The 26,048-nt window shown below is 33.7% G+C and overlaps 1 protein-coding gene across 1 annotated transcript in view; it reads left to right on the forward strand.

Annotated features, from left to right (window-relative positions):
- Nucleotides 1–26,048, forward strand: part of LOC148952231 (uncharacterized) — a 168,259-nt gene that overhangs the window by 126,145 nt on the left and 16,066 nt on the right. The window contains exon 5 of the mRNA XM_089089160.1: nt 14,250–14,330. Within this exon, the coding sequence (XP_088945286.1) occupies nt 14,250–14,330 (81 nt within the window). The remainder of the gene's footprint in view (nt 1–14,249; nt 14,331–26,048) is intronic.

Here is a 26,048-nt window from a genome sequence, read left to right on the forward strand (position 1 = left end):
GATGTAATTCATGTCTTGAAGAGGTGTGCGACTCTCATCCTAGAGGGCACCTGTGCTCCAACTGTCACTATGATAAATGTGATCAGTGGGAGAATACTTACCCCGCTATGATTGGAAAGAATCCCAAACGTGATTTTAGTTTATTTCTACGAGATTGGCATCGTCGCGGATTTAAATTATTCTGGGAAGAGGAATCTGGTCTACGATTCAACTGTTGGGGTAACAAGACAATTTGGTTTCTACGTCATCGCTGTGACGACACTGCCTACTATGACTATAAACCTAGTGATTTTTATTTGGTAGTTACCGAATGTGATTCACCATTTGAAAACACTGTATGTGATATTGCTTCAAATAGACAGATTGAAACTCGTGAATTTCATAATATGAATGCAAATAGTATCATTGACTTTACAAAGAGATATGACAAGAGCGAAGTTATATTGTACTGTAGAAAATGTGACCCTGACTTTGCAGTCAATCAAGATCAATATAAAGTGAATCCAAGTGATTTACCGGCATTAGTGGTTCACTACAGTTGCCTATAAACCGATGAAGAAATTTAAAGTGAAGATTTAAAGGCATTGTTGTATATACATACATTTTATTAATAAACAAATTCACAAACATTTTTTAAGCACTTTACTCTTAGGGCACTGAAATCAACACTGTATATGTCTGAGAGGATATTTTCCACTAGAAAGTCGTTCAGACGTGGATTGTCACTATAAATGTGGAGAAACTGCTTGTAAGTATAGCCGCGACATCGGAACACAAAATATAGTAGTGCATGGAAGCCGCAGCTTTTAGTCGTTAGATCCTGAACCCTCTTCCGATTTTGAATAATAGTTTTCCCACTGCTCTCAATATAGTTGCTGATGTGAGGCGTGTAGAATGTATATGGTAGATCATGAGGATCAAAAAATTCAATCGTCTTCATTGTTTGAAAGATGCAAAGTCATTGACCCGTCAGAACAGTCGACGGACTGCTATTAACAATAATCAAGGTATTGTTGACACTTTGAATTTTTCCAAGATAGTCCGAGGGCAGACAATAGGAATTGTACTGGGACATGTAGGGGTCCATATTAAATACATTAATTATTTGACTGGTGTTCATGGCGCCAAGTCTAGTAGAACACTGCCTTCGGGAGTGATTTCCCAATAGGTTTCATATTGATTTAGTGAGATTAGTGCAATACTCTCAGCCAATGGGTCGGCAAATGTACACTCTAAACGCATACTCCCCGTACGTACTATACTCATATCCTGTGTGCCAGACAAATCTAGTACAATGATACAATGTGTTTTAGCAAACATTTCCTCGGTTATACCATTTTCAAATAGTTGCAAATCCTGATCTAGGGTTTGCATGGTCAACTCGTACAATTTTCTATAGGATTTATCAAAAGATAGATTGTAGAGTGGGATGCCGTTTACTTTGCACACAAGAGATGAAAGTCCAAACATCTCGAATTTATGTGGACATTCAGTCCACGATCCTATTGCACTGGCTCTTTTTACAAATGTCAAAGCAAGTTTTGACGGAATTTCTCCATTGATAAAGGATGAATCGGTGAAGATGCGTGAGCCCATTGCAATATGACGTTGATTGGTGATTGTATGAGGAACAAGTAGTTTAATATTATTTCAATTGGCTCTCAGTTTTTTCACTGCCAAAGCAACAGAACTCATGACCTGTTGTTTGCGTACATGAAGTATTGCTGAGGTGAGGGAGAGACTTACATCAGGATTGACAGCAAGTTCTTTTCTCAATATGAAATTGGAAGGTGCAAGCGTCAGTTTTATATCCACTTTAACATTGGGTGGCAGCCATTGGGGTAGGTTAAATATTTCATGATATATTTTTCCAACTAGATGTAATTCACTAGTTGTAGCATTTTTAAGTGCATCCGTACTATTAGTATCAGTAATATATTCATATCTATTGGAGGTGCCTCTCAATTCATTGTATGACTTGGGTGTCATCAGTATGAATTACATATAGCTTGTATAATTTGAGAGATTGTTGCTTGTGCTCACCAACTTGCCATTTATGTAGACACTGATTTGACGAAATAGATTATGTAATATGCAATTTTCATAGGATAGCCCATCGGACCAACTTGGCTTTGTATCATTGGATTTTTGGACTTTTATATGTAAATATATAAATATTGAAGACATGTCCATTAAATAGTCTTCATTGGAATAAAATTGAAAGTGGAAATTATCGGAGAGGGGTTGTTGTGGATAAAATTGTTCATAGTATCCATGCTTGACACTCACATCAACATTTTCAGCATTGAATAGATTCAATGAGGCGGTGATTGAAGGTTGAGAATCCTTATGCGGTAGGTAAGACTTTTTAGGAGAAGAAATCTAGTTTCGATCTAACAATTTTCTTCCTGGGACTTCTGTTTACAGAACGTGTCGGCTTTTTCCTTCTTTTCTTTGACAAGAGTGGTGATGTCTTTCGTTTCCGACCTGGGTAGAGACTGATGAGTGATTCATTGTTTCTTGACCTTTTTAAGCCTTTACCATTTTGTTTTAATTTCTCGCCAAGGGTTCGCGCACTGGACCTAAGATTTTCCGTAGCACTTTTTTTAAAATCCTTGCCAGAGCCCCAATCGTAGAGTGTAGAGGAGGCAAAATCTGTCGCAGCCGGTACAGGATATTTTCTAGCCAGCTGTAGTGAAGAGCGAAAGAGCTTAGCAAACCAACTGCCAAGACCGTAGCCAGACATTGACGAGCGACCTTTGTAATAGTCCATTCCATTGCCCTGTTGTCTTTGGCCAAGAGTATTAACATAGCAGTCAATATCAGGACAAGTGAATACAACTTTTCTATTAGACATCTTTCTTTTGAACAATGGCGCAAAAAAGACATGTAATCACTGCCAAACCTTTTAAAATTGCTATGGGATCGCCCAATTCGGTTCTTAGTGTTAACTGACAGAGTTCCAAATAGGAAGTGTTTATGGGAATATACTGAAGATGCTTTATATTGTAGTGGTGATTATGTTCTTGATTAGTTTTTCGTTCAAGAACTTGTAGGAGGGGAACATTTGAATTACCAACCCGAGATGTTTCCACAAATGAGGCGTAGAGAAATATACAAGTGTCTGTGTAGAAGGCAGGTGGATAGTCAGCAAAAATGAAATTAGTGTTTCCGGCTCTTTTACCATTGATTATATTGAGCTTAAAGCCAAGAACATCCTTTAGATTATCATTGAGAATAACCTTTTCGCTGGTAATAAGTGAACTAATGTAGATCTTACCCTCCTCCTTTGAATATTTGAAATGAAAAGCTCCCTTTTTACGAGCGGAAATTCTTTTATTAATAGAACGACATAAATAGTTCATACAGATGGTTTCCTCGCAGGGTAATTCAATGTACGGATTATCCATCCAATCGATTTTTCGAATTTGTTCTTGATCACCTGGTCGTGGCGCCCAATCATAGAGTCTAATTTTTATATCATATTTACGATCTTTTCTCAGGATGTCCTAGGTATTTTTGAGAATACAGTAGACAAGAGCCACTTCATACTTTATGTTGTCGTCGAATTTGATGGTGGGGGAGAGTTTCGTCCAAAAATCACTTGTTCTATTCAAGTCATTGTAGAGAGGATCAGAAACATTGGACACGAAAGTCACATAGAAATCATTGAGCATTGTTAATATCTTCAGCACTGACCCAAGAATCAAAATCTGAGTTGTATCCTAGCCAGCAAACAAGCAACTGTCTCTTGCCCCTACGAGTACGGCTCTTTAATATCTTTTCAATTTAAAATATTGTTCCAAATTTTTCTTAGAAGATAGAAAAGTTCAAGTTCTAATCTGAATTTTACCAAAGAACATAATTCAATTCTAAGTTCTCCAGAGAAAATAAAAAGCTTCCACTTCAGTTTTAAGTTCACCAAGACATAAAAAATTTAAAGTTCAGTTCTAAATTTTTACATAGAAGATAGGAAAAGTTATACTCTGATTATGATTATTTTCAATGAAGATAAAAATACTCACTTTAATTCTAAATTTTCTTAAATTCAGTTCCGACTTTTCACATAGAGATGAAAAAATTTAAAGTTCTGTTCCAAATTTTTCTTAGAAGATAGAAAAGTTCAAGTTCTCTTCTGAATTTTACCAAAAAACAATTCAATTCTAATTTCACCAGAGAAAATAAAAAGCTTCCACTTCAGCTTTAAGTTCACCAAGATATAAAAAATTTAAAGTTCAGTTCTAAATTTTTCCGTAGAAGATAGGAAAAGTTATACCATGATTGTGATTATTTTCTATGAAGATAAAAAGTTTCACTTTAATTCTTAATTTTCTTAAATTCAGTTCCGGCTTTTCTCAAAGAGATGAAAAAATTTAAAGTTCTGTTCCAAATATTTTCCCGGAAGAAGAAAAGTTCAACTTCGATTCTGAATTTTCTTAATTAAAATGAAATAAGTTATTGATCAATTCTACTTTTCCAAATAATATAAAAAGTTTCCACTTCAGCTCAGATTTTTCTCAAAGAGATGAAAAAATTTAAAATACTGTTCCAAATATTTCTTAGAAGATAGAAAAGTTCAAGTTCTCTTCTGAATTTTACCAAAGAACACAATTCAATTCTAATTTCACCAGAGAAAATAAAAAGCTTCCACTTCAGTTTTAAGTTCACCAAGACATAACAAATTTAAAGTTCAGTTCTAAATTTTTCCGTAGAAGATAGGAAAAGTTATACCATGATTGTGATTATTTTCTATGAAGATAAAAAGTTTCACTTTAATTCTAAATTTTCTTAAATTCAGTTCCGACCTTTTTCAAAGAGATGAAAAAATTTAAAGTTCTGTTCCAAATATTTTCCCGGAAGAAGAAAAGTTCAACTTCGATTCTGAATTTTCTCAATGAAAATGAAATAAGTTATTGATCAATTCTATTTTCCCAAAATAATATAAAAATTTTCCACTTCAGTTCAGATTTTTCTCAACGAGATGAAAAATTTAAAATACTTCCAAATTTTTCATAGAAGATAGAAAAGTTCAAGTTCTCTTCTGAATTTTACCAACGAACACAATTCAATTCTAATTTCTCCAGAGAAAATAAAAAGCTTCCACTTCAGTTTTAAGTTCACCAAGACATAAAAAATTTAAGTTATGTTCTAAATTTTTCCGTAGAAGATAGGAAAAGTTATACTATGATTGTGATTATTTTCCATGAAGATAAAAAGTTTCACTTTAATTCTAAAGTTTCTTAAATTCAGTTCCGACTTTTCACATAGAGATGAAAAAAATTAAAGTTCTGTTCCAAATTTTTCATAGAAGATTGGAAAAGTTATGCTTTGATCGGGAATATTCAAGTTCTCTTCTCAATTTTACCAAAGAACACAATTCAATTCTAATTTCTCCAGAGAAAATAAAAAGCTGTCACTTCAGTTTTAAGTTCACCATGACATAAAAAATTTAAAGTTCATTTCTAAATTTTTACATAGAAGATAGGAAAAGTTTTACTATGATTGTGATCATTTATTATGAAGATTAAAAGTTTCACTTCAATTTTAAATTTTCTCAAAGAAGTGAAGAAAAGTTCAATTTCGATTCTGAATTTTCTCAATGAAAATGAAATAAGTTATTGATCATTTCTATTTTCCCAAAATAATATAAAAATTTTCCACTTCAGTTCAGATTTTTCTCAACCAGATGAAAAAATTTAAAATACTGTTCCAAATTTTCCATAGAAGATAGAAAAGTTCAAGTTCTCTTCTGAATTTTACCACAGAACGTAATTCAATTCTAATTTCTCCAGAGAAAATAAAAAGCTTCCACATCAGTTTTAAGTTCACCAAGACATAAAAAATTTAAAGTTCAGTTCTAAATTTTTCCATAGAAGATAGGAAAAGTTATACTATGATTTTGATTATTTTCCATGAAGATAAAAAGTTTCATTTTAATTCTAAATTTTCTTAAATTCAATTCCGACCTTTCTCAAAGAGATGAAAAAATTTAAAGTTCTGTTCCAAATATTTTCCCGGAAGAAGAAAAGTTCAACTTCGATTCTGAATTTTCTTAATGAAAATGAAATAATTTATTGATCAATTCTATTTTCCCAAAATAATATAAAAATTTTCCACTTCAGTTCAGATTTTTCTCAACGAGATGAAAAATTTAAAATACTTCCAAATTTTTCATAGAAGATAGAAAAGTTCAAGTTCTCTTCTGAATTTTACCAACGAACACAATTCAATTCTAATTTCTCCAGAGAAAATAAAAAGCTTCCACTTCAGTTTTAAGTTCACCAAGACATAAAAAAATTTAAGTTCTGTTCTAAATTTTTCCGTAGAAGATAGGAAAAGTTATACTATGATTGTGATTATTTCCTATGAAGATTAAAAGTTTCACTTCAATTTTAAAAGTTAGGTTAGGTTAAGTTAGGTTAGGTTAGCCTACGTACGCGCGCGTACGTAGGCTAACCTAACCTAACCTAACTTAACCTAACCTAACTTAATCTAGCCTAACCTAACCTAATTTAATCTTTTACCGTGTTTAAGTTAGGTTAGGTTAGCTTATCATAAGCGCTCATGATAAGTTAACCTAACCTAGCCTAACTTAAACATGGAGAAATGTTTCTAATTATTTATTAATATTTATTTATACCTAACCTAACCTATTGTTTTTGGTGGTTAGATGAATGAACTGAATTTAAGAAAAATTAGAAATAGAGTGAAATTTTTTATCTTCATGGTAAATAATCACAATCATAGTATAGCCATTCCTATCTTCTATGGAAAAATTTAGGATTGAACTTTAATTTTTTATGTCTTTGAGAAATTATGAACTGAAATGGAAGCTTTTTCATTTTCATTGGTAAATTTCAGAATTGAGCTAACTTTTTTTTTCTCCTCTCTAAGAAAATTCAGAAGAGAACTTGTACATTTTGCACTTCTTCGAGAAAACTTAGAATTAAAATGGAACTCCATATCTTCATGAAGAATATTCACAATCAAAGTATAACTTTTTCTATCTTTTATGAAAAATTTGGAACAATATTTTAAATTTTTTCATCTCTTTGAGAATAATCTGAATTGAAGTGGAAAATTTTATATTATTTTAGGAAAATAGAATTGATTAATAACTTATTTCATTTTCATTGTAAAAATTCCTAATCGAAGTTGAATTTTTCTTCTCCGGGAAAATATTTGGAGCAGAACTTTAAATTTTTTCATCTCTTTGAGAAAGGTGAGAATTGAATTTAAGGAAATTTAAAATTAAAATTAAACTTTTTATCTTCATGGAAAATAATCAAAATCATAGTATAACTTTTCCTATCTTCTATGGAAAAATTTAGAACTGAACTTTAAATTTTTTATGTCTTGGTGAAGCTTTTTATTTTCTCTGGAGAAATTAGAATTGAATTATGTTCTTTGGTAAAATTCAGATTAGAACTTGAACTTTTCTATCTTCTAAGAAAAATTTGGAACAATATTTTAAATTGAAAAGATATTAAAGAGTCGTACTCGTAGGGGCAAGAGACAGTTGCTTGTTCGCTGGCTATGATACAACTCAGATTTTGATTCTTGGGTCAGTGCTGAAGATACTAACAATGCCCAATGATTTCTATGTGACTTTTATGTCCAATGTTTCTGATCCTCTCTACAATGACTTGAATAGAACAAGTGATTTTTGGACGAAACTCTCCCCCACCATCAAATTTGAAGACAATAGAAAGTATGAAGTGGCTCTTGTCGACTGTATTCTCAAAAATACCTACGACATCCTGAGAAAGATCGTAAATATGATATAAAAATTAGACCCTATGATTGGCCGCCACCGAAAGGTGATCAAGAACAAATTCAAAAAATCAATTGGATGGATTATCCATTAATTGAATTACCCTACGAGGAACTCACCTGTATGAATGATTTATGTCGTTCTATTAATAAAAGAATTTCCTCTCGTAAAAAGGGAGCTTTTCATTTCAACTATTCAAAGGAGGAGGGTAAGATCTACATTAGTTCACCTATTACCAGTGAAAAGGTTATTCTCAATGATAATCTAAAGGATGTTCTTGGCTTTAAGCTCAATATAATCAACGGTAAAAGGGCCGGAAACACTAATTTAATTTTTGCTGACTACCCGCCTGCCTTCTCCACAGACACTTGTATATTTCTCTACGCCTCATTTGTGGAAAAAACTCGGGTTGGTAGTTCGAATGTTCCCCTCCTACGAGTTCTTGAACGAAAAACCAATCAAGAACATATTCACCACTACAATATAAAGCATCTTCAGTATATTCCCGTAAACACTTCCTATTTGGAACTCTGTCAGTTAACACTAAGAACCGAATTGGGTGATCCCATAGCAATTTAAAAGGTTTGGCTGTGATTACATGCCATTTTCGACCAATCGTTCAAAAGCAAGATGTCTAATAAAAAAGTGGTATTCACTTGTCCTGATATTGACTGCTATGTTAATACTCTTGGCCCAAGACAACAGGGCAATGGAATGGACTATTACAAAGGTCCCTCGTCAATGTCTGGCTATGGTCTTGGCAGTTGGTTTGCTAACCTGTTTCGCTCTCCACTACCACCTAGTATAAAAAATAATGTACAGGCTGTAACATATTCTGCATCCTCTACACTTTATGATTTGGGCTCTGTCAGGTATTTAAAAAAATTGCATAGGAAAATATTTGGTCCAGTGCGGAAATCCTTGTCAAAAAAGTAAAACAAAATGGTAAAGGTTTAAAAAAGGTCGAAAAACACCGAAGCACTCATCAGTCTCTACCCAGGTCGGAAACGAAAGGCATCACCACTCTTGTCAAAGAAAAGAAGGAAAAAGCCGAGACGTGCTGTAAACAGAAGTCCCAGGAAGAAAATTGTTAGATCGAAACTAGATTTCTTCTCCTAAAATGTCCTACCTACCGCATAAGGATTCTCAACCTTCAATCACCGCCTCATTGAATCTATTCAATGCTGAAAATGTTGATGGGAGTGTCAAGCATGGATACTATGAACAATTTTATCCACAACAACCGCTTTCCGATAATATCCACTTTCAAATTTATTCCAATGAAGACTACTTTATGGACATGTCTTCAACATTTGTAGATTTACAAATAGAAGTCCGAAAATCCGATAATACAATGCCAATTCAGCCCGATAGAATATCCTATGAAAATTGTATACTACATAATTTATTTCGTTAAATCAGTGTCTACATAAATGGCAAACTGGTGAGCACAAACAATAATCTCTCAAATTATACAAACTATATCCAATTCAAGTTGATGACACGCAAGTCATACAAGGAATTGAGAGGCACTTCCAATGGATATGAATATATTACTAATACTGATGGTACAGATGCACTTAAAAATGCTACAACTAGTGAATTACATCTAGTTGGAAAAATATATCATGAAATATTTAATATACCCCAATGGTTGCCGCCCAATCTTAAAGTGGAAATAAAACTGATGCTTGCACCTTCCAATTTTATATTGAGAAAAGAACTTGCTGGCAATCCTGATGTAAGTCTCTCCCTCACCTCGGCAATACTTCATGTACGCAAACAACAGGTCATGAGTTCTGTCGCTTTGGCAGTGGAAAAATTGAGAGCCAATGGGAATAATATTAAACTACTTGTTCCTCATACAATCACCAATCAACGTCATATTGCAATGCGCTCACGCACCTTCACCTATTCATCCTTTATCAATGACGAAATTCCGTCAAAACTCGCATTGACATTTGTAAAAAGCGACAGTGTAATAGGATTGTGGACTGAATGTCCACATAAATTCCAGATGTTTGGACTTTCATCTCTTGTGTGCGAAGTAGATGGTATCCCACTCTACAATCTATCTTTTGATAAATCCTATAGAAAATTGTACGAGTTGACCATGCAAACCCTAGATCAGGATTTGCAACTATTTGAAAATGGTATAACCGAAGAAATGTTTGCTAAAACACATGGTATCATTGTACTGGATTTGTCTGGTACACAGGATATGAGTATAGTACGTACGGGGACTGTGCATTTAGAGTGTACATTTGCCGACACATTGGCTGAGAGTATTGCACTAATCTCACTAAATCAATATGAAACCTATTGGGAAATCACTCCCGAAGGCAGTGTTCTACTACACATGGCGCCATGAACACCAGTCAAATAATCAGTGTATTTAATATGGACCCCTATATGTCCCAGTACAAATCCTATTGTCGGCCCTCGGAATTTCTTGGAAAAATTCAAAGTGTCAACAATACCTTGATTATTGTTAATAGCAGTCCGTCGACTGTGCTGACGGGTCATTGGCTTTGCATCTTTCAAACAATGAAGACGATTGAATTTTTTGATCCTCATGGTCTAGCCTATACATTCTACTCTCCCCACATCAGCAACTATATCGAGAGCAGTGGGAAAACTATTATTCAAAATCGGAAGAGGGTTCAGGATCTAACGACTAAAAGCTGTGGCTTCCATGCACTACTATATTTTGTGTTCCGATGCCGCGGCTATACTTAAAAGCAGTGTCTCCACATTTATAGTGACAATCCACGTCTGAACGACTTTCTAGTGGAAAATATCCTCTCAGACCTATACAGTATTGATTTCAGTGCCCTAAGAGTAAAATGCTTAAAAAATGTTTGTGAGTTTGTTTATTAATAAAATGCATATATATTCAACAACGTTTTTAAATCTTCAATTTCGATTTCTTCATCGGTGTACAGGCAACTGTCTTAAACCACTAATGTTGGTAAACCATTTGGATTCACCGCATATTGATCTTGATTGACTGCAAAGTCAGAGTCACATTTTATAGAGTACAATGTAACTTCACTCTTATCATATCTCTGTGTATAGTCAATGATACTATTTGCATTCATATTATGAAATTCACGAGTTTCAATCTGTCTATTTGAAGCAATATCACATACAATGTTTTCAAATGGTGAATCACATTCGGTAACTGCCAAATAAAAATCACTTGGTTTATAGTCATAGTAGGCATTGTCGTCACAACGATGACGTAGAAACCAAATTGTCTTGTTATCCCAACAGTTGAATCGTAGACCAGATTCCTCTTCCCAGAATAATTTAAATCCACGACGATACCAATCTCGTAGAAATAAACTAAAATCACGTTTGGGATTCTTTCCAATCATAGCGGGGTAAGTATTCTCCCACTGATCACATTTATCATAGTGACAATTGGAGCACAGGTGCCCTCTAGGATGAGAGTCACACACCTCTTTAAGACATGAATTACATCCTTTAATTTGTACTGCAGAGCCTCTATGTAATTTACAAGGATTACATAATTTACACTTTTAACTATAGTCATCTATAATTGTTCAATTCTCACACTGAGTCCAACTGCCAAGAGTGTACATGCACAATGGACATATATAGAACATTTTTGGTTTCCGATGTCAACTCACTCACAGCTAAAACGAAACCGATCGTCCTCGCTCCATAAATTCAATGAGGGAAATGGGGGAGAGGAGTAGCTCTGTAACGTTACCTCTTTTGAATAAGGGAGGAGCCATTTATATTGAATCCATTGGCAATGTTTTCAAAAGTATATCCACAACATGATTCAGCTTTTTTCCAATTAATATATCAGTAAATTGAGTATAAGCACTTGAGTCACATTTTAAAAGTTTCATACAATAGTCCAATGGGGGAGAATCACTCCTCATTATATTGTCAAGTGTTCCCTGACAAGAGAATATCCTGCATTTAAGAGATAACTCGAGAAAATCGTCATCCAAAATCAAATGTTTTTCCATAAACACTAGATTTGATCTAACTCTCTCTTTCTCAAATTTATTCATTTTTCAATCCTTTCACTCCGACTGCTGACTCTAGACTGACCCTGATTCATTAGCCCCATAGCCTAACCTAACCAGAAAAGAAGGAAAACAATTTCGATTTCGAAACAATTTAATTGAATAATTACAACAACATCAATAATACAGAGCATGTACAATTAGCGATACTGTTTATTGTCTTCGATATGCTTCACTAATGCACTTAAAGCACATTGAAGTCTATTCACATGTGCTATATCAACTTTAGCGGCGAAACATAATTGATCCTTCATTTTGAATTTGCTCAAGGATATCACATATCTTGCATATACTGCATCCCATTCCAGACAAAGACGTGATCCTTTCGTGATTTCCACCGCAATGTTTGGTGCTCTTGTATTATTATCATCAACTCCACTATCAACTTCTAAGAGGGTAAACATTCCACTCATCGCCATCACAAATATATATCCAAATGAGTAAAGTCAAACTGTTCTCACTCTTTGAATCCTATTCACAGACTAATAAAACTATAGCAAAAACCCTTTCCTTATATTCCATCCGTCGCTAATATGTTTGCGAGCCCTCTGATTGGCTGAGAAGGAAACATGTGATCTAACTGTTTCCTGGAAACTCTTAACATTCACCTCGAGCGTGCCCAAAACAACAACAACAACAAATAGTGTTTACTATTTCTGGACACCTTGAAATTCGCTGAGAGCGTGCACTTACAACAACAACAACAAATAAATCGACCTTGACATTCGCTGAGAGCGTGCACTTACAACAACAACAACAAATAAATCGACCTTGACATTCGCTGAGAGCGTGCACTTACAACAACAACAACATCGACCTTGGAAAAAAGAGGTCATTGACCCCATTAACCACGTGTTCTCCCTAATGACTCTATGCCCATATTAGGTGTTAAAAAAAGTTGTAGGTGGCAGCAGGGGTGAGTGTCACGACTGGTACCCCCCTTTCTACTTACCCTTAGGAAAAATTGCCCCTAGATGTGTGTGAAAACGGGATCACAGAGCCACTCTGGTCTCCAGGTTGAATTTTGTAAGCCCTGGATCTCTAAGAACTCTAAGATCTCGGGCCATAAGCCCTAGAAAATATTAAAAATATGAAACATGTTAAAATGTGGAAAATTCTTGTTTAAAATCCACTAGTGCTAGCATAGACTTAGTCAAAATTGCCCCTAGGTGTGTGTGGAAATTATGTCCCAGCGCCATTATGCTCTCATGTTTAAATTTTGTAAGCCTCGGATCTATTAAACCCGAGGAAAATAACCCATAGTCAAAATTACCCCTAGATGTGTGTGAAAACGCTGTGGCAGTGCCACTCTGGTGTCCAGGTTGAGTTTCGTAAGCCCTGGATCTGTTAAACCCGAGGAAAATAAAGAAAAATATTAAAATAATATCTTAAAACTCTCAGACCTCGAACCAGAAGCCTTAGAAAAAATTAAAAATATGAGACAAATTTTAAAATATAGTAAATGACTGTTTAAATCCTTATGTTCTAGCATGGCCTTAGTTAAAAATGCCCCTCCCCCTTGGAATGATTACTAGGAGGATGAGGGGGGGGGGGCTTATACGGTCACAATGGTGTGAAGTAAACACGCTGTTCTAGCGTGTGCGAAAATCGGGAAATCTCCTTGCGCGCAAAAGGTTATTTCTGGAACATATTGTCTAGGACAAAATACTAGGAATAGCAGTTTAGTCCTGATGACTGGGGCGCTATTCCATTCGAGGAAAATTAACCTTCTGAGTCCCTACGAGGACAAAGAACTAAAGTAAAAAAGAAGAAAGAATAAAAAAGAGACGCTTTGAAAGAAAGAAAGAAAAAATACGTTGAACGTTTCGGGGAAAAATAGAATGTCAAAGAAGTATATGCGACAGTGATGTGCGCGCTGTCATTACGCAACATGTGCGCCGTTATTGCGCAACGTATGCTGACATTACATAAAGTGTGTGACGCTATTAAGTTAAAAGAAAGAAAAAAATGGCTTGAATGTTTCAGCGAAAAATGAAATGTCAAAAAAAGTATTATGTGAGTGATGTGTGCACTGCCATTACATGCGCCGTCCTTAAATATGATATGTGAACCGTCATTGCGTAAGGTGTTTGCTGTCGTTAAATTAAAGGCGGGGGTTCCCTACGGGTCTTGACGCGAGGTTACATAAAATTGAAAATTGGAAAATTTGTATCTTGGGATATTCTGGCCTAAAAAAACGATCTAGATAGGTCAGAAATATAAGAACATTCATTAAGATCCTTAATTTTGTAAAAAAAATATTCATGTTAGTGACGTCATTTTTTATACATAATTTTTTGGTATTACGAACAGACTAGTAATATCACGTTCAAATTTAAATCCAATCAATCATGTCTGCCGATTATATATTATAGTGACCATATTTAGTTAAAAACACTTTTTTTCAGTTTTATGGTGTTGCTTGTGTGTTATCTCATTATCAGACAATCAAAAAGAAAACTGATCAAACTACAGTTGAGTCAGACAATGTAAGTATTTTTTTATATAAGTTTATTTATGCAGGTATCATATGGGCCACATAGTCTAGAAAAAACACGCTGAAATGATCAATAGCTTTGAACTGAGCCATTAAACATCTGTCTACGATGTTGCCTAGGTGCTAGTCCTAATGGTGGGAAGTCAGGGGGATTTCCATGCACCCCCTAGTCTCTTGTACCTGCCTATATTTTGGGAGAATTCATTTTCTTCGAGTCTTTTCACTAGAAAAAATCCTTTTTTGGTATTTTCATTGAAAAAAAAACCGGCAAAACAACCAAAAGTGCACTTTTAGGATATAATATGGGATTTTATGATGATTTAATGAAGTTGAATTTATAAAGGGCGATTAGATACAAAATTAGCTTTTAAATGAGCCCTTAAAAAACCCTTCACGATGTTCCAGTACCCCGCCCAGCTTTTCCATTCCAGAAATGGCCTCTATAAGTGAAAGAAGCAGAAGAAGAAGAACAAAAAAGAGGAAAAATTAGTGCTATCCATGCAAAAAAGCAATTTCCTTTTTTGTTTATAGTGGGGACTGTAAGTTTCTTATATAAGATTTTCGATTTAAATGGTGAACTTTTCGGTCAGACGCTATTTTTGAGGGGTTTTAGGTTCTTTTTCAAAACTCACAGAAATTTATTTGAAAATAACGTTTAACTTTTAAGATTAATCAGAATGATAATTACTATTTCTTGATCAGGAAATAATGGCAAATTTTTTACCACTAGACAGTTTTCTGTAAACCCATTTTTAAGTTTTTGGTAACTATGAGCTGTGGTTCTCTCTTTGTAAGGTTGCAGGTATGGCTGAAACCACAAAGGTTTTTTTTCTGCTGCGGTGAAAGAAAATAAGAGTGCAATACATTGGCAATCAATTGCCTTTTTAATACTTGAACTGAAAATTGCTTTGTTTAAGGGAAATACATATCAGTATGCTCTTCCATTATTGGGATATTTTAGAAAGTAACACTTTCTACGCCGTTTCTACCTGCCTCATGCGGGAGAAATCATTTTTAATTCACTGGAAGAAAATTCTCAATTTAGCACAAAGGGAGGGAGCTTAGGAGGGTAAAGCCTACCTCATATACAGAATATTTTCTGTTCGTTTTAATTTTAACTTCCCTCGTTACTTACATTTGAAAAAAATAACTTTTTTGTTTAATTTCGGTTCGTTTTTAACACTATATCCTTGGTTACCTTAAACGTGAGTAGAGCTATCCCGCCCCCCCCCTGCTAGACTCTTACACTTAAATCTTTAAACTGAAGTTCCACTTTTGCAGAAAAAAGGGCTCATTTAGTGTATTTACTTTTTGAAATAGAGCATAGTTCCTTGTCCATTACAAGCAGGGAGCCTTAACTCCCTACACACTCATAGTAATTGTATATAGGTTTAAATTCTTCTTACTAAAGTGACGTCATAGGTTAAATTCAAAGTCATTTAAATATTCATTCAATTCATGTGAAACACCTCTCTTAAGTACTCTAAAAGCGTGGTCCTAAACACTTTTTGCGGACTTAGTTAACCCGTTCTCCATAAGAAAATTTAAGGCCTAACACCCTAATAGATAGTATACAACAATACGATACCACATAGCCTAAACCTCCATTATATAAACGATCAATATCAGACTTGACTAAAGGCCCCTACCGCTTGATATCTGGCGTTGAGAGTGTAGCAGTAGTGTCTTATTAGGCACCGAGAACAGTACAAAACTTATCAGACCACTTTCTGCAGCTACACCCATTTCTGGGCCAATCAGAGATGTTTCTACTAACGGCACACCATATACGGTGAGTTAAATAAGGTATCTAAGATCTCGTCAAGTATCGCATACATTATTACAGGCATCAAAGATAACTCATTTGCATAACGGTATTTCAATTTGCAAAAAGTTATCCCATTTGCATAACTCTGGTCTGTATGATCTTAATTGATGATTTGAATATAGGATGAAACAGTAATTTGAATGTTAGGATTTATTGAGGATTATTACATGTAGGATATCGTAGCATGAAAAGATCTTAATTAATAACTTGAATATAGGGATGAAGCCAAAATGGGTTTATTTGGATAGAATGAGAGTGGTAAAAGGGTTAAAACTGCTTACTAGTTAAGGTAAGTCTGTGGGGGGTGGTAAGTGTCACGCAATTTAATGGGGAGTTTTCCCCCCTTTTTGAAAAAATCAGCAAATTTTGTAGATACCAAGAAAAGAATTTTAATATAGAAATTCAGAACAATCCTTAGAAATCCTTAGGAATCAAGAAGTGAGCTGGTTACGGATTTGAGCCATCAAGGACCGCAACAACCGATGACCCTAACCAACAAGGACCTCAACCTCCAAGGGCCCTTCCCCCAATTTTTTGGGGCCTCCCCCCATTTTTGTATAATTTTTTACGTTTAATTTTTTTTGAATTTTCTTTTTTTTATCATGGAAATTTTTTTCAACTTTTTTTTTACATGAAATTTGCATGAAATTTAATTTATTTTGAGCTTTTTTTATGTTTTTTTAAATGGAAATTTTTTCAACTGTGTTTTACATGTCTTAAAATGACTTGAAATATACTTAAAACCAAAGAAAATCACATTTAATATTTTCGAAATACAAAATGAGAATGATATAGATATGTTAGCTGTGAATTTTACTGCTAGAAAAATAATGTTTGTAGTAGTACTTTTTTCTGACTAGAAATTTTTGGACTTAGAAAATTTTTCAACTTTTTTTTACGTATCTTAAAATGACATGAAATATACTTGCAGCTGTACCAATGGTACTCTGTGGCTGCTCATCAACACTACGATACTTATATATCCCCTAACTTTTTGTGGCTTCTCCCCCATTTCTTAAAACTTTTTTTTGAAATTTAATTTTTTTGAACTTTTTTCTATTTTTATTTTTTTTAACATGGAATACTTTTCAACTTTTTTTTTACATGTTTTAAAATAATATAAAATATACTTAAAACAAAAACAATTCACATTTAATGTTTTTGAAATAAAAACAGGGACTGATATTGATATGTCGGTCGTGAATATATGTTTGTAGTAACACGTTTTTTTCTGTCTTAGAATTTTTGGGACCTCTAAATTTTACAACTTTTTTTTACGTATTTTAAAATGAAATACGTCAGATAAGTTGACAAAATCTAAGTATCAGCGCGAATAAATTCTTTATCAACATCCTTTCCCTGATGCGTTGGATAACATTATGAAAATCTAAGTATCAGAGTGATTAAATTCTTCATCAGCATCTATTGTCGGATACATAGCATAACTTTGACGAAATATAAGTATCAGAATGAATAAATTTTTTCATCAACAGCTTTCTCAGATAGTTCTGATAATATTGACAAAATCTAAGTATCAGAGTGAATAAATTCATTATCAACGTCTTTTGTCAGATACATCGGATAACTTTCATAAAATGTAAGTATCAGAGTGAATAAATTCTTCATCATCGTCATTTGTCCGATGTGCTCGATAAAATTGAGAAAATCTAAGTATCACAGTGAATAAATAATTGTTTATCAATATCTTTTGACGGATACGTTTGACAACATTGACAAAATCTAAGTATCAGAGTGAATAAATTCTTTATTAACATTCTTTGTCGACATCATTTGTCGGATACGTCGGATAACATTGAAAAAATATATGTACTAGAGTGAATAAATTCTTTATCAACATCTATTGTCTGATACGTCAGATAAATTGACAAAATCTCAGTATCAGAGTGAATAAATTCTTTATCAACATCTATTTTCAAATACATTGGATAAAAATGATAAAATCTAAGTATCTGATTGAATAAATTCTTTATCAACATCCTTTCTCGGATACGTCGGATAACATTGACAAAATCAAAAAAAGTATAAGAGTGAATACATTTTTTATCAGAATCTTTTGTCAGATACATCGGATAAAATTGACAAAATCTAAGTATCAGATTGAATAGATTCTTTATCGACATCCTTTGTCGGATACGTCGGATAACATTGACAGAACCTAACTATCAGAGTGAATAAATCCTTTATCAACGTCTTCTTTCGGATACGTTTGATAAAATTGACAAAATCTAAGTATCAGAGTGAATAAATTCTTTATCAATGTCTTTTGACAGATACGTTTGATGAGGTTGACATCGGATAAAATTTGCAAAATCTAAGTATCAGAGTGATTAAATTCTTTATCAACATCTATTGTCGGATACATAGAATAACATTATCAAAATCTAAGTATCAGAGTGATTAAGTTCTTTATCAACATCTATTCTCGGGTACATAGGATAGCATTGAGAAAATTTTAGTATAGAGTGAATAAATTTTTTATCAAAATCTTCTTAGATACAACGTATAAAATTAACAAAATCTAAATATTAGATTGAATAAATTTTTTATCAACGTCTTTTTTCGGATGAGACGGATAACATTGCCAAAATCTAAGTATTTGAGTGACCAAATTCTTTATCAACGTCTTTTGTTGGATTCGTCGAATAACATTAACACCATTTATGTATCACAGTGAATGAATTCTTTGCCAACGTCCTTTGTCATATACATTTGTTAGCATTGAAAAAATCTAAGCATCAGTGAATAAATTCTTTATCAATATTCTTTATCAACATTATATGTCGGATACATAGGTTAACATTGACAAAATCTAAGTATCTGTGAGAACAAAGTCTTTATTAACGTCTTTTGTTGGATAAATCGGATAAAATTGAAAAAATCTAAGTATCAGAACAAATAAAGTCTTCATCAACATCCTTTCCCGGATACGTCGGTTAGCATTATCAAAATCTAAGTATCGGAGTGATTAAATTCTTTATCAACATCTATTGTCAGATACTTAGGATAAGACTGACAAAATCTATATATCAGAGTGAATAAACTTTTTCTTATCAACATCTTTGTCAGGTACTTCGGATAAAATTGACAAAATCTAAGTATCAGATTGATTAAATTCTTTATCAACATATTTTGTCGCAAACATTGGATACCGTTTCCAAAATTTAAGCATCAGAGTGAATAAATTCTTTATCATCGTCTTTTGTTAGATATATTTGATAAAATTGAGAAAACCTAAGTATCAGTGTGAATAAATTCTTTATAATTTTTTTTTTACAGATACGTTTAATAACACTGTCAAAATCTAAGTATCAGTGTGAATAAATTCTTTATTAACATTCTTTATAGACATTATTCGTCAGGTATGTCGGATAAACATTGATAAAATCTATGTATTAAAATGAATAAATTCTTTGTCGACATCTTTTGTCAGATACGTCGGATAAAATTGACAAAATCTAAGTATCAGAGTGAATAAATTCTTTATAAACATCCTTTGCTGGACACATCGGATAACATTATCAAAATCAAAGTATCAGAGTGATTAAATTCTGTATCAACCTCTTTTGTCAGATATATCAGATAAGATTGACAAAATCTAAGTATCAGAGTGAATAAATTTCTTATCAACATCTTTTGGCAGATACATCGGATAAGATTGACAAAATCTAAGTATCAGAGTAAATAAAGTTTTTTTTATCAACATCTTTGTCGGATACGTTAGATAAGAGTGCCAAACCTAAGTATCAGAGTGAATAAATTCTTTATCAATGCCTTTTGACGGATATGTTTGATAACATTGACAAAATTTAAGTATCAAAGTGAATAAATTCTTTATTAACATTCTTTATCGACATCATTTGTCGGATACGTCGGAAAACATTGACAAAATCTAAGTATTAGAATGAACATATTCTTTATCAACATCTATTATCGGATAGGTCGAATAAAATTGACAAAATCTAAGTATCAGAGTGAATAAATTCTTCATCATCGTCATTTGTCAGATACGCTTAATAAAATTGACAAAATCTAAGTATAAGAGTGAATAAATTTTTTATCAACATCTTTTGTCAGATACATCGGATAAAACTTACAAAATCTAAGTATCAGAGTGAATAAATTCTTCATCGTCGTCATTTGTCAGATACGCTTGATAAAATTGAGAAAATATAAGTATCAGAGTGAATAAAATTTTTAACAACATCTTTTGTCAGATACATTGGATAAAATTGATAAAACCAAAATATCAGATTATTAAATTATTTTATTGACATCGTTTGTAAGATTCGTCGGGTAACATTGACAAAATCTAAGTATCCGAGTGAATAAATTCCTTATCAACGTCTTTTGTTAGATACATTGGATAACATTAACAAATTCTAATTCTCAGAGTTAATAAAATCTGTATCATCGTCCTTTGTCAGATACGTTTGATAAAATTGACAAAATCTAAGTATCAGAGTGAATAAATTCTTTATCATTGTCTTTTGACAGTTACATTTGATAACGTTGACATCGGATAAAATTGACAAAAGGGTTGTCATATCATCACTAGGTTAGGTTACATTAAGTTAACGGCTTTTAAGTTAGATTCATTTAGGTTAGGTTACCATGGGCAACATACATTGAAATACCAAATCATAGGGTTCTCCAACATAAAAAAAGTTAACTTAAAAAAAGTCAAATAATCTCCATGAAAACTACGTTTTCAGATTCAGCATGTTGGAGAACCCCGTGGTTTGATATTCAAATGTGTGTCGCCCATGGTAACCTAAACTAAATGAATCTAACTTAAAAGCTGTTAACTTAATGTAACCTAACCTAGTGGATGATATGGCACCCCTGCAAGGGAAAGATAGAATAAGGTCTCTTGAAAAGTATTACTTAGTTCAAGAAGTTAATCACTCTGATACTTAGATTTTGATAATGATATCCAATATATCCAATAAAAGATGTTTATAATGAATTTATTCACTCTGATACTTAGATTTTTTTTAAGGTTATCCGACGTATCCAACACGGGTTTTGATATAGAATTTATTCAAACTGATACTTAGATTTTGTCAATGTTATCAAACGTATTTGTCAAAAGACAATGATAAAGAATTCATTCAGTCTGATACTTAGATTTTGTTAATTTTATCAACGTATCCAAAAAAAGACGATGATAAAGAATTTACTCACTCTGATACTAAAATTTTGTGAGTATTAGTTGATGTATCCGACAAGGACATTGATAAAGAATTATTCACTCTTATACTTAGATCCTGTCCATTTTTATCCGATGTCTTCTTCTTCTTTCGAAAAAAAGCACCTGGAATCTATGATAGACTCTTTTCGGCTTCTAGGAGGTTTCATCTAAATACACAATAAATACCAACAGATAAACAAACAAGTTTTTTTTTATATAAACAATCTTCTTTTCCTTCAATTCTTAAGGAATATAATACTCTTGGTTTTCATATAACAAAAACAATACTCATGACAGAAAAAAAGTAAAATATGAAACAATGGAATTGGATGGTTTGTGGGAAGTACGAGAACTCGAACTGCCATAATCCCAGCAATGTAAGGCATGTAGGCCTGCTAGTACCTATTCGGATCTTGCTACTTGCTCTCACTCTCTTCTGCATTCACTCCGCTTTCTTCAAACAATATTAGTATCCACGAGAAAGTCAATTATGCTTTTGTACAAGCATCTTTCATCTGATGCATTATAATTGGGTTTAAATTGCAAGTCAATATCCTTATTCGTCTTCAGTCTTTCAAATGTACGTTTGATATTAGCTTCCAGGTAAGCTGTGCTATAACATTCAAAAATTATATGCTGTAAAGTCTCAGGTACTTTTATCCAAAATCTGCAATGTGGGTCGTCCCTTTTATTCTATTAATGTTCTTCCTTTCTTAAAATCAGAGAGTTACTCTTTATTCTGAAATAAAGAACATTAGTCTCCCAAAATGGGAAGATCAGAATAAGAACCGTTTTATAGGTATTCTATGTCGGGTTACGTCACTTAGAGTGAGAGACCTGGCGTTGATAGAAATGCGTGTATCCACTGTAGAATTTGCCAACACATCAGTAATCTCATTATAGTATATATCCTGTTGACTTAACTCGTGCTGAAACTGGATGATAATATTTCTCTGTTGAAGGTCAAAGAAAAGGCACCGAAGGTAATGCAGATCTGATTCCAGTGCTGATTTGTGCACTTTAAAAATCAATTGTAAGGCTGAATTTGAGTCTGAAAAGACTACGCACTTTTTTGATAGTGTAGGTTTTGCTATCATTACCTTAAGTGCCTCGATTATAGCTTTGATCTCAGCAGTCAGGATGGGGGCTCCATTTGGCAGCCTTGTACAAATATTCAAAGAGTAGCTTGGGAGAGTCACGGCTGAAGCAGTGTTGGACCCTTTTACCGAACCATCTGTGTAGATTTGTAGGAAATCAGGATAATCATTTAAAACTTTCAGTTTGAAAACTAATTTAATCGGAGTGGGGAGAAAACTTGACTTCTTATCCCTTATAAGCTAAGTGCACACCTGAATAGGATTAAACTTCCATTTTGGAGGCAGAAGATCTAAAATGAAACTCACTGTATTCTTATTCCAGTTGGAAACTAGTTCAGTGAAAAGAATCCAAGAGCAGATATTCCAGCTATCATTCATTGAACAATTATTCCTAAAGGTTTTTGAAAAAAACCCTTGCAATTGACCAATTGCTTAGATTTTTGTGTAATACTTGATTATCAGCATGTTCTTCCCTTCTTGCTCTAACAACATACCAGTAAGTGCCCGGACCTTATGACATGGGGTATGGTTGTGAAAACTAAAGGCTATTTTTATTGCCATGTTTTGGAGGGTTTCTAACTTTGATAAACTTGTTTCGCAACATATTCCGCATGCTCCAATACCATACTCAATCTTTGACCGGATAAACCTTTTGTAAAAATCTAACAGAACAGTTGGTAAGCTGGCCCATTTAGTAGTAGCTAAACATTTTAAAAGAATAAGCCTTTTCATGCAAGACTTTTTAACAAAATCCATATGGTTTTTCCAGGTCAAACCATGGTCCAAATGGATACCAAGAAGTTTGGGAGAAGGGTCGTAATCAATTTCATTTCCATTTATTCATATTTTGGGAGGGACAAATCCTTTTCTTTTGTAAAATATAATTGCCTTAGTCTTTGATGCTGATACCGGTAGACAATAAGCCATAGAAAAGGCACATGGCTCATTCATCATTTGGTTTATTTCTATTGCCATATCATTTGTATTGGACCCAGAGCTCAAAATCAAAAGATCGGCAGCAAACTCCGCTTTGCAAGCATTATCAGAGCTGAACTTTAAATTAGACAGAAACAAAGTGAACAATAAAGGACTAAGTGATGACCCCTGTGGGAGTGCCTTATGCACTGGATATACACTAGAGTATTCTCTATGAACTCGTTATAATACCTGTCAAACAGGTAATTATCTAAAAATTCGATAACCCCCACTGGGAAGTCCATATCTTTAAGAGTTCTGCAAAGTGAAGTTTTGTCAACATTGTTAAAAGCAGCCTCAAAATCAACCAAAACGGCAATTAAAATCTTCCCTTGCTCTGTGGATTGTCTCATAGCAGCTTCAAGGAGGACTATATTGTCCACAGCGGATCTACCCTGACGAAAACCTGATTGGGACCTTGATAGTAACTGGTTAAATTCGACAGACCATTCCATTCTCTTATGAATTATTTCCTCTACCAGTTTACCAAGGACCACTAAAATTGAGATAGGTCTATAAGATTTCACTCTTTCGGTAGGTTTTCCTGGCTTAGGCACTAGTACAATAATAGCCTGCTTCCATAACTTCGGAAATCTTTTACTCTGCCAAGATTGGTTATGAATATGAAGTAGTTTGGTTTTAAAAACTTCACCAGACTCAATTATCCATTTATAACTGATTTCATCTTCACTTGCTGCAGATGAAATATTGACTTCCCAAGAGGCACCAATAGTTCCTCTTTTGACTTGCCAGTATCTTGGAGTTTGCAACTGAGGGGTGTCATTGTTGCCAATACCTTAGTTTTTCCAAAGTTGAAAGCTAAAGCTTCTGCCTTTTCTTTATCAGTATGTAATAATTTGTCACTGGACCATGATGACGGGACTGTGCTGCTTGTATTTTTATTACTTCCCATCATTTTATTTATAAAGGTATGAATCTTTGTTGAGGGGACATTTTCGTCTAATTCTAAGGAAAAATTATTCCATGCTCCCCTTTTAGCTTTTAGCACTCTCTTTTTGACCAGAGATTCTGCTCTCCTCTTTTAAATAATTGCTTCTTGTCTAGGATGCTTTTCAAACCTATTTCTCGCATTTTTTTCTTTTCCCTGACTGCCTTTCTGCAATCATCGTTCCACCATATTTTAGGATGTTTCTTAACTATGGTAAAATTAATTTGATCAGAAATAAGCTCCATAGCCTTTTCAGCTGCACTTTCTAAATGGTGTGAAATGAGGATAGCTTGAAACTCAAGGTCATCTTTCTCTGTCCATGGCGAATAGTCCGCTTCATTTAAATATTGCTAGAAAAGATACCAATTAGCCTTCTGTATGTTGAATTTATATATTGGTGGGGTTGGGGTCAAGGATTCGTTTGTTATCTGACAAAGCAGAGCAGTATGGTCTGTCTGAAGTTCAGGAACTATTTTAACCTCAATCTTTGGGTCTAGCCATGTAGGCTCAATTTGCAAATCTATTGTAGAAAAGTAATATCCCCCAAAATTGTAGTGAGTTGAAAGCCCATAAGGAGTGAAAATATAAGTCGGCTTAGGACCTAGTATTAGGGTTTCAAGATAACTTCCTGCTTTGTTTGAAGAAGTACAATTTTTCCATAGGAAACTATGAACATTAAAGTCCCCCAGGACAATAGTATTGCCATCCCATATATCCTGAATGATATCTGTTACATCATTATTACCCTTAAGGTTATAAAAAGAAACGATTTTCAGTTGTTTCTCTGCCTCTAGATGTACACAAATAGTAACAGCGTGTATCCCATGGGGATACTCCTTAGAAGCAATAAATGAATAGGAATTAAAATATCTTGTAGATCTGTCCTTCCTATAAATATTAAAACCTGGTATATGAATCCTCCTTAGGCTATGAAGAATAATTACTTGTAAATAAATTACATCAACAGGATTAAAAGCAATCCAATCTATCAGCTCATTAAGTCTTAAATTATTCAGTGACACAACATTCCATTGAAGAATTTTAAAATTACTCACTGTTTGTGCTTCCATCTTCCATCTGATCAAATGCAGAAGTTGTATCTCTCTTATCATCCATAGGAGGAGATTGCTTACCTTTACTTCTGGTTCTTTGTGCCAGCTGGAGCTCTTCCCTAAGACTGGGAGAGTTTTTAGGTTTTCTACTAAAATTATTCTGTTTTATTGCTTTTTCTTTGGAGTTGCTGGGCATAGCAATATCTTTTCTCAGTTTTTGAAGCTCCGTATTGGCATATTTCCAGATTTTTTTGCCCGAGCAATGAAATAATCGCTTTTCGTGACAAAATAGCTTTTATTTCATCTATGTGTCCAGATGTGCTTATTACATGACTTACCTCTAGAAAAGCTCCGATCTTTTGGAATTCTTTGCTATTCACTTGATCATTATGATCTACTTTTTGTGTACGACTTGAATGCCCCCAGCTTGAATCACCTTGGAGAGGTATTATACCATGAAGTGCTTGAGTATATGGAGGATATACATGTGTATTTTTATGGTTGCCTTGAAGTGGAGAGTTTGCATAGTACGACTGAGGTGTGTAATTAACTCTTCCTGTAGCACTTATAGCTGAACGATTATGGATTTGCACTTTA

Source organism: Artemia sp. Qi Xiang Cuo, chromosome 5, assembly GCF_049724085.1.
Source record: "Artemia sp. Qi Xiang Cuo chromosome 5, ASM4972408v1, whole genome shotgun sequence".
In the NCBI taxonomy this organism is placed as follows: domain Eukaryota; kingdom Metazoa; phylum Arthropoda; class Branchiopoda; order Anostraca; family Artemiidae; genus Artemia; species Artemia sp. Qi Xiang Cuo.